General features: G+C 35.9%; 1 protein-coding gene across 1 annotated transcript in view; it reads left to right on the top strand.

Moving 5' to 3' along the window:
• Nucleotides 1–16,233, top strand: part of LOC150088173 (tRNA-splicing ligase complex subunit RTRAF) — a 124,388-nt gene that overhangs the window by 10,174 nt on the left and 97,981 nt on the right. The window contains exons 2-3 of the mRNA XM_090370600.1: nt 4,826–4,950; nt 11,536–11,635. Of these exons, the coding sequence (XP_090226726.1) occupies nt 4,826–4,950; nt 11,536–11,635 (225 nt within the window). The remainder of the gene's footprint in view (nt 1–4,825; nt 4,951–11,535; nt 11,636–16,233) is intronic.

Genomic DNA, 16,233 nt, shown 5'->3' with positions numbered 1-16,233 from the left:
TGGTTAGCATTTCCCTTCACGCTTCTTTTTTCTGGTTTCGCTAATCACATTAGTGTTTAATGTGTGATGTGATTTTAATAATTTTAATAAAGATGACTGAGGCACTCCTAATTTTATTGCCGCTTTTCCTTTGAGACATATTGCATAAGTTTAATTTATCGTATGTTTCCATAATTTGTAACTTATCTTTTACACTCAAATTCAGTCTCTTTCTGTTCGCCGACATTTTTTTTTTTGGTAGTAAAATTTAAAACAGTAAAAAGGATAAACGTCAATCAATAACAAAGCACACACAAATCGGAACTAACACAACACACGCAAGTAAAATGAAGATATAAATATAGAAATGAAGAGTAGATTTCAGTGAAGAGGAAAACACATTTCACCCTAATAACGGGAAAACACAATTCCAGCCATCGGTATTATTGCAAATGCAATAAGATCGAGTTTACTACCCGTTTATTGCACTAACAGTTTTGCATTAACAGAAAAGCCCAATAAACCAGAAACTGCAAATTGTTTTATGGTTGTGACCTCCAGACCTTTAGAAAAGAATGTGACCTTTAGAAAAATATCACAGAGACATTCAAAATTGATTCTAATAAATTATAAAAGTGTAGTGCGCACATTTTATTGATTAGAATCGGTTCTTTGAATTTGATTCTATAAAGCGCGGATTCTAATAACCAGTGATCACTATAACCGGTGCTTACTGTATATTAGCATTAGTATAAGCATATGATGCAAGAAAGCAAGCTTAAGCAAGCAAAAAAAACCAAAAAACTTACATTTCACCCCTCCGTTCGTTCGAAATACCTATCCAGCTGAGCCTTAAATTTATTTACGCTATCAACTTCCACAACAAGGGATGGAAGTCTGTTCCACCAACCAACTACCCGCTGGCTAAAGGCAAATTTCTTCACATCTGTCCTACATCTGTTTTTCCTCAATTTAAATTTATGCCCTCTCAGGTGATTATTCTGAGCAAGAGGAAGAATCCCATCAGCATTGAGCATGCTCAATCCATTCAAGGCTTTATACACCTCTGTCAGATCAGATCACCTCGCCGGTGCCTAGTCTCCAGACACTGTAATTTGCAAAACTTAAGCCTTTCTTCGTAAGAGCAACCCTTTGTTCCATTCACTAATCTTGTTGCCCTTTTCTGTACTTGTTCCAGCAGCTCTACATCCTTCTTGAAATGAGGCCTCCAGACCTGTATACAGTACTCAAGGTGTGGCCTAACCATTGCCTTATAATCATAATAAGGTAATAATATAGTAATAATAATATAATCATAATACCATAATCATAAGGTAATAATCACCTCCTAAATTAGTATGCAGAAATAGGTGCTCATGCACAGTTTTCATATTTTGCTTCTTTAATAGTTTTACGAAATAGAAAATCGAAGGGAGTAATACTTCTTTTTAATTTTTAACATTTTTTTAATTATTATTTTGAGCAGAATTAAAAGTTTTATTGAAAATGTCTTAATTTTATTTTTCAAATTTCTTTATTAAAACATAAACAGTGACAAAGTTGTGTGTTGGATATTGCCCCCCCCCTCTCTCTCTCTCTCTCTCTCTCTCTCTCTCTCTCTCTCTCTCTCTCTCTCTCTCTCTCTCTCTCTCTGTATATAACTATGAGCAAACCAGGTTTGCTACTTAGCATCAATCTCATATTGTGGAGACACTTCATGAGTTTCCTCGATAATGCACTACTCTAAACAAAAGGCACTCTTCCAGTGGAGAAAAAAAAAAGTATATTGCTTTTTTAAAATAAATTTTCTGTTTATACCCCGAGTGACCACACAGTCATAGGAGTTCATAAGATTGAAAGAGTACACGATACAGCACAGTATTTAGCAGTTACGGGCTTTGAGTGACAACCCTGGTCACTCAAAGCACATGCACTTATATACCCTTGTGCCTCATCACTCGGCTTCTGTGGCCAGTGTATGCCACTTTTGCCCTAGATTTAATTATTATTATACTTAATAATTAATGGAGTCCATTAACAAGTACATAGCATGCAAAATTCAAAAAAAAAAAAAAAAATTTTTTTTTTTATAAAATGCAAAATTAAAAAAAAAATAGAAATAAAATAAATTTGGGCGCTGTCATGTGTCACATGGTCATATTTGCAATACGTTAAAGGTGCAAAGGATTAGCATTAGTAGAGGCATTTGATGCAAGAAAGCAAGCTTATGCAGCATCAGCCAAAAAAAAAAAAAAAAAAACCAAATAAATAAATAAATAAATAAATAAAAAATAACCACTTCCACTTCACCCCTCTGTTCGTTCGAAATACCTGTCCAGCTGAGCTTTAAACTTATTTAGGCTACAAGGGATGGAAGTCTATTCCAGCAACCAACCAACCGCTGGCTAAAGGCAAATTTCCTCACGTCTATCCTACATCTGTCTTTCCTCAATTTGAATTTATGCCCTCTCAGGTGATTATTCTGAGCAAGAGGAAGAATCCCATCAGCATTGAGCATGCTCAAACCATTCAAGGCTTTATACACCTCTATCAGATCACCTCGCTGGTGCCTAGTCTCCAGACACTGTAATTTGCAAAACTTAAGCCTTTCTTCGTAAGAGCACCCCTTTGTTCCATTCACTAATCTTGTTGCCCTTCTCTGTACTCGTTCCAGTCTCTACATCCTTCTTGAAATGAGGCCTCCAGACCTGTATACAGTACTCTAGGTGCGGTTTGACCATTGCCTTATACAAGGGAATAATCACCTCCTTATCCCTGCTAGAAAAATTCCTATATATCATCGACAATACACCATGAGCTATTTTTGCAGCCCGTCTGCACTGCTCAGAAAACTTCATATCTGCCTGCACAACCACCCCCAGGTCCCTTTCATTCTCTACCACTGTCAGTGTAGTACCACAGAGTTGATACGTTGCTCTGGGGTTGCTATTTCCCATATGTAGTACTTTACGTTTGTCAATGTTAAACTTCATTTGCCACCTCTCAGCCCATCTGCTCAACCTTTCCAGATCCTGATGCAGCAGCATAGTGTCAGTAGTGTCCTTGACAACCCTGCCAACCTTTGTATCGTCTGCAAACTTGGACATTAAGCTTGATATACCATCATCAATATCATTTATAAATACAGAAAACAATAATGGACCCAACACTGAGCCCTGAGGGACTCCACTAACAACATTAGTCCACGACGAGCAGTGTCCATTGATTACCACTCTCTGTCTTCTCCCCCCTCACCACCCCTTTATCCACAGCAGCAATTTGCCTCCAATGTCACACTGCTCCAATTTGTGCAGCAGTCTTACATGTGCAACAGTATCAAAAGCCTTTCTAAGATCCAAGTACATAATATCAAAGTTATTCCCTGCATCCAGTTCTTTTGTGACTGCCTCATAGTATCCAATCAAATTGGTCAGGCAAGACTTCCCCTTAACAAAACCATGCTGTGTCTGAGCTATAACTGAAGTCTTGTCTAGATGATCCTGCAGTGCTTCTTTAACCAGTGCCTCCATTAATTTTCCAGGAACAGAAGTTAAACTAACAGGTCTATAATTACTTGTGTCGCCCTTTGATCCTCCTTTTTGAATTGGGGTCACATTTGCACATCTCCAGTCCATGGGTACTTCCTCTGAGTCCAAGGAAGCTCTCATTTGTTTTTTTGGGTTATTTGTATCAAGAGAGACTTATTCTCTAAGTTAATATTTGAAAACCAAGGATCTACTGCTTGGCCTGCTTAAAATGTTTAAAGCGTGTAACAGGGTTGATTAAACTAAACACTGAGTGTATGTTTTCATGAAGTTGCATAATATGTAAATAGAAGTAGAAATTTAACTGTCATTGTGGTATCTGATAGACTACACTTAAATTTTTTTTTTTTTAATTTGTAAATGAAATCAGATCCTCCTGTGTACCTTTGCCAACCAGTATTCTCTATACAATGTTTTCATTTTGTTATACTTATGAGACAGTTTTTATGTTTGGCATTTAACAGAACCCTGGTGAGCAATAGCTTCTGTCTTTCTTCTAGGCAACTCCCATTCCCACATGGCATCTATGAGACACCAGCAACCTTCCTCAAATATAAATAAGAACTTTTTATTATTATTGGTTTTTCTCATTTATTTTTCTTCAACAATTTTTTAATTGAGTTTGGCAAATTATAATTAACAGATCACTGTTTTCAATTCTTTAGTCAAAGAATGATGTACTGTCAGAAGAAACACCTACCTATGCTTGTGGAAGAGTTGGATAAACATTTGGAAGAAATGTGTAAATGATGTGAGGGAAGGTGACATCGGTTTCACTTAGTTTTTGTTTCTTAATATTACCTATGCTTGCTTTCATGCATAATTTTGCTTATTCTAAAATGAAGGATCATTATAGACTGGATATAAGAAAATTAATTTAGACAAAAGGTCTAACTGTTTGAGCAAACTTCTGCCTAATCTTACAGAAAAAGAACTTGTATAAATTTAGGGAATGGTCTTTTCATAAATTAATAAGTTAACTGGATCATGTCAGGTGACTTTTTAAGGATGAAATAAGACTGTCCTGTCATCAGTTTGTCTTTAGCATTACTAGTTTAATTCACTAATGTAGTTGTATTAAAAATAAAAATAGTTTTGAAAATTAAATAAAAAATAAGTTTTCATACAAATTGCTTCTTGTCAGTCTAGTCAAGTTTCCAAAGAAAACATGAAAAGATTTTCAGTTTGTATATGTTTACTTTTGAAAGGCCTTTCTAGTAAGAGGTATTTTTTTATATTGTTTAGATAAATTTGGATTTTAAATTGCATTGATCTGTATAGTTTTATGTTTCCTTGTTTAGATAAGAATGAATTTAGAAATCTTATACTCTGGTTAGAAGATCAGAAGATAAGGCACTATAAAATTGAAGAAAGAGAACCACTTCGCAAAGTGGATGGCGTTGATTGGCCTGCTGCTTTCCACCAGGTATCATTATACTAAAGGGAGGTGGGGTCACTTCATATTCTGCCCTAGTATGTAGTTCTGATGTGCTTTTAAAATGAGATTAATTATTGCAACTTTTTTTTTTTTTTTTTATTGTGTTAGAATATTAGAAAATATTTTTTAGAAGAATATTCCAGTTTATTTTCATTACTAGAAAAGTGACAAAATAGCTGCACTGAATTATAAGTGTATTAAAAAGTATTTAACAATGAAACCTCTAAACTTGTATATAGTATTCAAGATGTAGTCAAACCACATTTTGAATACTATATAGGTTTTGAAGCCTCATTCCAGATGGACAACTAGTTCTGGATACAAAAAGATTTTCTAACAGTAAGAGACTCAGTTCTGTAAGCTGTAAGTTTGGATTTTGAAGAAATTCCAGTATTGCACCACATGCTGAGATTTTCCAAACAGCACAGTTTCAAAGGAAACTTAATTTCAGAAAACTGTAACATGTAAAAATATAATAAAAAAATGTTTTATAGACATGAATTTCTAGTTGAAGAAAACTAAAACCAAGAATTGCACATCCAAGCATACGAAGACTACCTTCCTATTAGTTTTTGGTTTGTTTTCCTTCATGGAGAAAATGTCTGTTTTCATTTATTAATTTTTCAATTGATGTACGTAAAGATTCATGACTCCTCTGATGGATAATATTTTGGCCATGGAGGGATAGAATTTATAAGTATGATACCCATAGAAAATTTTAATAGTTTTGCACATCCTTATTGTTCCTTTGTAATGTAAAATGTCCATATTTTTAGTCTTGTCAGAAAGAACTGAATGGAACTGAGATCATCCTTGTCATATAAAATATTAGTGTTTTGGTTTTAAAACAGAAAATTGTCTTTCCAACATTGAAAATAGTTTCTGTATAAACGAAGAAAATTTCCATATAATGAACTGATTTCAAGAGGCTTGGGTATGCATTGTTTGCACCTCTGGCCTTTAGGCAATAAAACTGATGCTGTAGAAAGTACGAATTAAGATCTAGAAGGATTAAGAATTAATCACTTTAGCTTTTAAGAGCTGAAGGGTTTAATTCTTAAGAGCATGAATTAAGGGCTAAAACATTCCACAATTTAGTGGTGCCTGTAAAACCTATACAACTGCCTCTACTGTACCGAGAAGTTGCGATGGTCAACTGCCCACAGCCATTGGGAAATATTAAGGCATATTCCCGATGCAGACATTGGCTTAGGGGAGAGCGATTTTCCTTTATCCTGGAAATTCAGCTGTTGTTTTGCAGTTTACATGGTATGTACAAGTGGTCCCTAAGAAGAAATCAGTTTTGTTTTAGCTGCTGTGCAAGTAACCTTACAATGTCTAAGAGGAAATCATTGAGTGTAGTGGAAAAAGTGGAAGTGCTTAATAGTGTAGATCAGAGCATTAAAAAAAAAAATCACTTTAAAGTTTGGTATCCCTGCCAGTAGTGTTGTGAAGCATTCCGAAAAACTGTTTGCGAAAATGGGATCCAGTCCAAAGCGTGTGAAATTCTGCTTCTACAAAGACCTTGGTGAAGCTATTAGCATTAGCATTAGTAAAGGCATATGATGCAAGAAAGCAAGCTTATGCAGCATCAGCCAAAAAAAAAAAAAAATTCCACTTTACCCCTCCATTCGTTTGAAATACCTGTCCAGCTGAGCCTTAAATTTATATAGACTATCAACTTCCACAACAAGGGATGGAAGTCTGTTCCACCAACTAACTACCCGCTGGCTAAAGGCAAATTTCTGCACATCTATCCTACATCTGTCTTTCCTCAAATTGAATTTATGCCCTCTCAGGTGATTATTCTGAGCAAGAGGAAGAATCCCATCAGCATTGAGCATGCTCAAACCATTCAAGGCTTTATACACCTCTATCAGATTACCTCGCCGGTGCCTAGTCTCCAGACACTGTAATTTGCAAAACTTAAGCCTTTCTTCTTAAGAGCAACCCTTTGTTCCATTCACTAATCTTGTTGCCCTTCTCTGTACTCGTTCCAGCAGCTCTACATCCTTCTTGATATGAGGCCTCCAGACCTGTATACAGTACTCAAGGTGTGGCCTGACCATTGCCTTATACAAGGGAATAATCACCTCCTTATCCCTGCTAGAAAAATTCCTGTATATCCTTGACAAGACACCATGAGCTACTCTTGCAGCCTGTCTGCACTGCTCAGAGAACTTCATATCTGCCTGCACAATAATCCCCCAGGTCCTTTTCATTCTCTACCACTGTCAGTGTAGTACCACAGAGTTGATACGTTTCTCTGGGGTTGCTGTTTCCCATATGTAGTACTTTCCATTTGTCAATGTTAAACTTCATTTGCCACCTCTCAGCCCATCTGCTCAACCTTTCTAGATCCTGTTGCTGCAACGTACTGTCATTAGTGTCCTTAACAACCCTGCCAGCCTTCTTGTCGTCTGCAAACTTGGACATTAAGCCTGATATCCCATCATCAGTATCATTTATAAATACAGATAACAACAATGGAGCCAACACTGAACACTGAGAGACTCCACTAATAACATTAGTCCACGATGAGCAGTGTCCATTGATTACCACTATGTCTTCTCCCACACAACCATCCCTTTATCCATAGCAGCAATTTGCCTCCAATCCACCCTGCTCCAATTTGTTCAGCAGTCTTCCATGTTCAACAGTATCAAAAGCCTTTCTAAGCTCCAAATATATGATATAAACATTATTTTTTGTATCCAGTTTCTTTGTGACCACATCATAGTATCCAGTCAAATTGGTCAGGAAGACTTACCCTTAACAAAACCATGCTGTGTCCGAGCTATAACTGAAGTCTTGTCTAGATGATCCTACAGTGCTTCTTTAACCAGTGCCTCCATTAATTTTCCTGGAACAAGTTAAACTAACAGGTCTATAATTACTTGTCGCCCTTTGATCCTCCTTTGTGAATTGGTGTCACATCTGCATATCTCCAGTCCAGGAATCTCCCCGAGTCCAAAGAAGTTCTCATAATTATGGCTAAGGGTTTGTTTACTTTAACTCACCTCTGGCATTCCCCTCCCTGAATAACTCCTCATGTGTGAATGTAGATGCAAAATACTCATTTAGTTTGTTAGCCACCTGAGCAGGATCATCAACAGTTGAACTATCAATTTCCAGTGGACTAATCTGATTCATCCCTTTCCTTCTAGAGTTTACATAGTTAAAGAACTCTTTGTTGTTTTTCTTTGCATCCTTTGCCAAAGATTTCTCATAATCTGCCTTTGCCTGCCTAATCTCCTTTGTGACTTGGTTACCGACCAGCTTATATCTATCATAGGCTTCCATGTCACCCATTAATTTATATGTATCCCATGAATTTTTCTTCTCTGCCATATGTCTCATTAGTTCATCTGACATCCATTTAGGCCTAATCCTTGAACAATATTTCTTAGTTGGTATTTCGTAGTTGGAAGCCTAGGAGCTTCCAAGATAAATTCTTTGAATGCTTCCCATTTTGAACTTGCTGTTGGTATCATCATCAGTTGGTCCCAACGTATAGAATTTAAATACTGTCTCAGACCATCATTAGTCGCCTTTACAAAAGCAAAAACCCTTCTCTTTACCCCTGATGGTAGTTACCTCTTTGAGTAAATCCCACTTCAGCACACTGTGATCACTGCCACCTAGTGGTTCCTTTATCTGCAGATTCTTAATGCATGAAAAATCACTACTGATAATCAGATCAAGAGTATTTGCTCCCTCTAGTTGCCTTCCAAACATGCTGATGTAGAAAACAATCATCCCATAAATCCACAAAAGCCTTGCTAGTGTGTTGAGTGACCAACCCACAAATTCCAGTCAATATCTGGGAAATTAAAATCCCCCATTATAAGACTCTCTGATTTACTGGCCCACTCTATTTCACTGTACAGTTTCTTATTATACTCACCAGAGTCATTAGGCCTATAACACACTCCTACTCTCAATTTTGATCTCCTAATGCTTATGTCACACCAAACTGACTCGACACTGCACTGTCCAGCGATGTTGACTGGCTTCACTTCCTTGAATTTTATGCATTTCTTAACTAATACATAACCCCTCCTCCCTTCTTATCCTGTCTATCCTTTCTGTACACATTGTACTCCCCAAATTCCTTTTCTGCATTCCTTATATCTGTGGGACGCCACGTCTCTTATATCCCAACAATATCCGCCTTTGATGCTTTGAGCAATAACTCAAATTCATCAAATTTATTTACCAACTCCTAGCATTGGGATACATGCACCTGTTCCTATTCTTAGCTACCCTAACACAACCCATGTGTTTACTTGTACTGCACTGACTCCCAGCAGTCTCTGAAACATCCTGCATCTTGTTTTCCAGGTTTCTGCTCATTCCAATAGAGGCAGTGCAAGAATCACTGGTGCCTCCGTAGCCAGGTGGGAAGGAGCAGCAGTGTGTAGCACACGCTTCTTGATTAGACTGGGGTTCGAGCCCGTCACCACCAAATACGGAGGATGCGGAAAGGTCAGGGAATGACCACCGCATATTCCCGGAGCAATATGGCCTTAGTTGCTAATGCCCCTAAAAACCAAACAACAAACAAACAAACAAACAAGCAAGAATCACTTTCACCTCTGCCAGTGGCTACTGTTAATCCATTAGTCCTTGGATCCCCCAAGCTAGCAATTTTCCGACCCACCTAACACTGCCTCGATAGCATCAGCAAATATTCTTGCACCCTTTCTATTTAAGTGTATCCCATCCCTGTAGAAGCACTCTCCTGTTAACAAGTACAAACCAGGCTGAAAAAAATTCTACCCCTTGAGCCTTGCACAATCTTTCCAGGGCCGAATTGATCGACAAGGCTCTCATACACTCCCTTGTATCGTGTCTGGGCAGAATTGCAGACACTTTGAAATTCAACCCTAATTCACGGCTGTTTTTCAACAGTGACTTTTGGCTTTTAAGTGGGTTGATTTGAGACCAAAACATGCCAATATCAGGGCCATTAATAAAAGAAAAAGCTATGGAGTATGCATCTTTTCTGTGGTATAAAACATTCCAAGCCAGTTCTGGTTGGCTGGACAAATTTAAAAAGCTCCGTGCATACAGAAAAAAGTTATTTCTGGTGAAAGTGGAGTTGTAATCGAAGGAGACTGTACCTGTTGGAAAGAAACAGTTTTTAAAAAAATTATGGAGGACTAAGAGCCCAAAGACATATTCAACATTGATGAAATGTTGACAAGTTCTATTTTTAAATGTTTGCCAAATAAGACACTGACTTTTAAAGGTGATAAATGTTTAGGTGGTAAAAATAGTAAGGAGAGATTTAGTCTTGGTTGGTGCAAATGTGGCTGGTAATGAAAAACGGAAGCTTTTGGTAATAGGCAAAAGTAAACAACCCTGACGTTTAAGAGGAGTCAAGTTATTAGAGCTGGACTACAGCAAAAAAGCATGGATGACTATTGAAATTTTTGAACAGTGGATTTTAAATTTGATAGAAAAATGGCGAAAGAAAACAGAAAAATTGCTTTGATTGTCGACAACTGCCCTGCCCACCTTTACTCGGTAATTTCGAAACTTAAGCTTGTTTTCTTCCCTCTGAATACCTCGTCTAAACTGCAGCGAGTGGACCAAGGCATTATCACTAATTTAAAAATGCACTACTGAAGGTGCATACTGAAAAAAAAATTATACTGAGAATAGAGACCAACCAACCTATACATTATGTTAAAGATTTGTAGATGTGCAAATCTTTTAACATGGGTTGGTGTAAGTGTGAAGTGAAGATGTGACAGAAACCTCAATTAAGAATTGTTTTGCGAAAGCAGGTATTGCTAAAACACCAATTAACAGTGATGAAAAGGATGAACTACTACAAGAAATTGAGAAATCTTGGGAAGAACTCCAAGAATGAGGTTTGATCAGTGGAGATATTGTTCTTGATGAAATTTTAGGATTTGATAATGATGTCATAGTAGCTGAATATCCAAGTGACTCCATTTTGGAGAGTATTCAAAGAACAATATACAATATCGACGATGAGTTGGATGAAAATGAGGGCAACAAAGGCAATATTAAACCTTCCAAACATGAAGTGTTAGCGGCATATGAAACTTTGCATCAAGGCCTTAAATGTGAATAAAAAAGTTCCAGAAAGTATATTTGAGTGTTTAAAAATGTAAACATTTTTATGAACGTACAATAAAATTCAGTGTATGACAAAAAATAACCAAATATTTTATGAAATAATTCTTAAAAAGTGTAGTAATATATTGTGAGCATCATGTAAGTAGTTATTTCTTAATATATATATATATTAATAAATTAATTGTTTTAAAATGCTAGAAAATTTATTCATTCCCACTTATTTCTGATTTGTTTTCCGTCTTTTACTATATTTCTGAATGTTGAATTACGGTATTTTTCATTGTTGAAAAGGTCATATTTCTTTATAACGAAATTTCTGTTTAACGAAATTTTTCAAGTGAATGATAGATTTCTTTATAGAGAGGTCAGACTGTATGTATTATATTGAGCATTATTTTGCTTATAAAATTTCTCAGGCTTGCAGCACTGAAAGTTTTTTCATTTAATATATATTTATAGTATTTACAAGATGTTGGTTGCCCTGTTGGAAATACTGATGAGAAAGCAGTGCTAGATTGGCTTCTAGGATTTGCAGTGCGACTTGAGTATGGTGATAATGGTAAGTTCAGATTTAACTTTGTTTAATCATTTGGTATGGAATTTTTAGTAGATATGAAAAATTGTACTTTATTAATGAAATTTGCACACAATTTAAACATAAATAAAATGTATGATTTGAAGAGAAATGAAATATGTGATTTTGAAGAGAAATTAAAGATATTAACTTTTTTATGTGAAAATATGTTCATATATTGTAACCTTGCAATATGAAATTTCATTAAATGTTTTCTTGCCTATCTCTTCATTCTTGGGAGATAGGCAAGAAAACTTGCATATCTCCCATTCTCTTTGGCTGAGATAACTGACACTGATTATCATTATAATAATACATCAGTTATACACAGAAGTCAATTTCCCCATATTGGCTGCACAGTGCTGTAGTTATAAATGCAGTGCAATTTGCTGTTGTCAGGTTGCAAGTTTTGACCTGCATGTACATATTTAGAAGTTTGTTAATCATTCAGTATGTTTTGTTGCTGTAGGCATTTGAAGTGCATTTATTTTATCACAGTATCTGAGTGTGAAAAATGGCAAATTTGGAATATCATACAAACAAAATTTCACAAACACTTAGGAAATCTGAAACACTGAAAATGATGTGTCATATTTATAAAGAGGATTTGTTCTTTTATACTGCAGTGTTTGAATGGCATCATAGGTTTAGAGAGAAGAGAAAATTTAGCAGATATATAATCATGCTGGAAGGCCTGTAACTGCTGACATGTCCAAAAAAAATAAACACCTGACAGTTCCTGCATCAGAACTGCTGTATGATTGTTGAGAAACTTGCAGAAGCTTTAAACATTATGTTCCATTAAAAAAACAAAGTGTTTTTGATTATAATTTAACTTACATACACATTTCTTGATATGGAATCAAGAAATGTCTTGGTATATCCCATAATTTTACTATTCATGCGTGTCCTGCATGTAGGAATAATAGTTGGTCATGTAGAGAAATTGGCAAAAAGCAGGCAGCTAACAGTGCAGGCTGCAATGCATTTCTCATTCGCTTCTACTGATGTTGTTTCCATTAAATTCTTTTAGTTTATCACACCATTAAATACAATGAAAATGTAGAGTAGTGAAATTTTATTTACTCTCAAAAATGCATCTTTCTCTTTAAGTGCTGGTACGTAGACTAGATGTAGGTTTATTAATTCCTGTGTTATGAGTTGTTAGGAGTTGAAGGCCAGGCTTTCTATGATTCATATACTTATGTAAGTTGGAATTCTGACAGCTGTAAAGTAAAATACACTTGTTTGTGCATTAAATGTATAGTGGAGAAGCAAGCTGCCAAATGAAATTTCAGAAGCTTTAATTAAATATTATTTAACATAAATATAACCTCATTAGGGGAATCATTTAGTCATTCAATAGTACTACTCAGAAAAGTAGTTTTGTATGCTACCTGAAGGGTGAGGACCCAAATTTTAATGTCTGATTTTTGAACAGTTTAACTGTACCATGAGATGAAGCTTTAGCTTTGGTTTAATGATATGTCAATGTGAACTTATTTCTAAAATAAACAGAAATGTAAATCTAAAATCATAATGTAACTGCATAATACCTAATTTTTGGATGTTATTTAAGTCTCTCATCAACTCAAAACTTCAAATTAACATGTCTTAAATAATGTATGTTGCTACATAGGCCACCGTAAAACTTGTTTATTGTGAGTTGTTCTGATTGTTACACACAGAATTTTGAACAAAGCTGTATCTAATGCAGGAGTACCTAAACTTTTTGGATTTGCAACCCTTTAATGAAATCCTTTATACTTCATCGACCTCTCCATTTAATGAAAAAATAATAAAAATAACAATATTTTAAGGGCTTTTTCTGAGTTTAATCCCAGTAAAGAGGATGTTTCTTAATTTATATTGAAAAATGTGGGTAACATTTAATGAAGCTCTAAATGGGGTCTGATTTGATGTATATATAATTTAAAATTAAAATATTCGAAATATTTTTTACTTATTTTAATTTAAAAATTTACTTTTGAAGTCTTTTTTTTATTCTGAACTCCTTGTTTTTTTTAAATTTATTCTGTTTTTTTTTTTTAAATTTATACTTTCTTTTTTCTGAGTTCCTCTGTAAAAATAAAACATTAAAAATAAATTAACATATTCTTTATTGAATTTTATATATCATTTTATAAATATTATATTTATTGAACATCATTAATGCGAATGATGAGGTTGATGGATTTTAATAAGCTCTTTAATATTGGGTTTGAGGATTGTGAGTTTTATTAACATGCCATGCTCTTCCAAGTTTAGTCGGTTCCTTTCATTTGTTAAAATGCCATTTTTTATTATTATTATTATTAGAGCCATATGGTGCAAGGAACCCAGAGGCTTATGCTACACCAGCCAAAAAGAGAGAGAGAGAGAGAGAGAGAGAGAGAGAGAGAGAGAGAGAGAGAGAGAGAGAGAGAGAGAGAGAGAGAGAGAGAGAAAATATCAGAAGTAGAAAGGAATCACCAGAAAGAGAAGAATTATGATATCCAGCTCAGGACCCTGTGTGTGCCAAGCCCATACTCACTAGATGTGAGCCCCCGGGGTTATATGACTAAAACCTACTTTGACCATATAAGTGCTTGGAAACAAAAGTAAAAATGGCTCAACAGCCTGAGAAAGTTTGGGATATTTTGTTGTAATGTTTATATTCTTCCAATAATCGTGGATACTTTTATAATTAAACAAAGATGTAGCTTCTATGTCAACGTACATATCAATGAATTCATTGTTTAAGTAACTTGGTTCAACTTCATTTTCGATATTTAAATCAAATGGCATAATGATCTAATCAGGTACATTCATATCCTTCAGATCCTTGAAACGTATTTTAGTCTTCCGTTAATTTTTCAAGATGTTCTATGTATATCTCCAAATGATCATCTGAAAGTTTACTTCCTCCTCCTTCCAATTGTTTTAAGTTTGAGAAATACTGAAAATCTCTGCGTGCCAATGAAGAGCTATATAAGCTTATCTTGACTTGGGACCCTAATAGAATTGTGCGGGCTTGAACGATGATAACATCTTTACCATGGTTCTATATTTCATTAAATTTTGAATACAGGCCTGCCAGATGGTTCTTACACTTTTTTCACTCATCACACAGTGATGGATCTATGCTCATAAAAAGCTCCACAGTTGAGTGATACAAATCGACAAGTCTTTGCAAACTACCACCTCTTGACAGCCATCTTACTTCGATATGCAAAAGTAATTGGTTGAACTTATCATCATTTTTTTTCACGTAACATGGCAAACAGATGTGAATTAAGTGGATGTGCTTTGATTTTATCAATTCATCTGTTATATACCCTTTTAGTGCATCATGCAGCTTACCACTGAGTTTCTTTGCTACAAGGTGGTATCTGTGTAACAAACAATGAACTAGTAGTTGTCGGTGACTATTGTCAGGGAAACGGGGAACATATTGTGCAAAAAGGATAGATGGAACAGGACCAGGGTATGTCTGCCAGGGGCAAAGGTTCATGACGTTGTAGGGCAGATATCAGACTTTAAGGGCACAAAGGGTGATATTGTTGTACACATTGGCACTAATGATATTAAGAGTAGGAGGCAGGCAGAATTACTTAACAAGTACAAGACAATGCTGAAAAAAAGCCGTGAGTTAGGGTTCATTTTGAAAGTGTCTGCAATTCTGCCCAGACATGATAGGAGGGAGTATATGATGAGAGTCTTGTCGATCAATTCGGCAATCCTGGAGAGATTGTGCAAGGCTCAAGGGGTAGAATTTTTCTCAGCTTTGTCTGTGCTTGTTAACAGGAGAGACTGCTTCTACAGGGATGGGATATACTTAAATAGAAGGTTCCAAGAATATTTGCTGATGCTATCGAGGCGGAGTTAGGTGGGTCGGAAAACTGCTAGCTTGGGGAGATACACGGACTAATAGATTAACAGTAGCCACTGGCAGAGGTGAAAATGATTCTTGCGCTGATCCTATTGGAATGAGCAGCAGCCTGGAAAACAAGATGTAGGGGATTTCAGAGACTGCTTGGAGTCCTTGTGGTACAAGGAAACACATGGCTTGTGTTAGGGTAGCTAAGAATAGGAACAGGTGCATGCATACTTGCGTGTACACCAATGCTAGTAGTTTGGTAAATGAATTTGAGGTGTTGGTGAAAACATCAAAGGCAGATATTGTTGGGATATAAGAGACGTGGTGTCACACAGATATAAGCAATGCAGAACTGGAATTCCAGGAGTACAATGTGTATAGGAAGGATAGACAGGATAGGAAGGGAGGAGGGGTTATGCTATTAGTTAAGAAACACAAAATCCAAGGAAGTACAGCAAGTCGACATTGCTGGACAGTGCAGTGTCGAGTCAGTTTGGTGTGACATAAGCACTGGGAAATCAAAATTGAGAGTAGGAGTGTGTTATAGACCTAATGACTCTGATGGGTATAATAAAAAACTGTACAGGGAAATGGAGTGGGCCAGTAAATCAGAGAGTCTTATAATGGGAGATTTTAATTTCCCAGATATTGACTGGAACTTGTGGGTTGGTCATTACACACTAGCAAGGCTTTTGTGGATTTATTGGATTTAATGATTCTTCAT

Source organism: Mastigoproctus giganteus, chromosome 3 (genome assembly GCF_048544385.1).
Source record: "Mastigoproctus giganteus isolate SK-2022 chromosome 3, ASM4854438v1, whole genome shotgun sequence".
Classification (NCBI taxonomy): Eukaryota; Metazoa; Arthropoda; class Arachnida; order Uropygi; family Thelyphonidae; genus Mastigoproctus; species Mastigoproctus giganteus.
The sequence above is the reverse complement of the archived record's forward strand: the minus strand, read 5'-3'. Positions and strand labels throughout refer to the sequence as shown.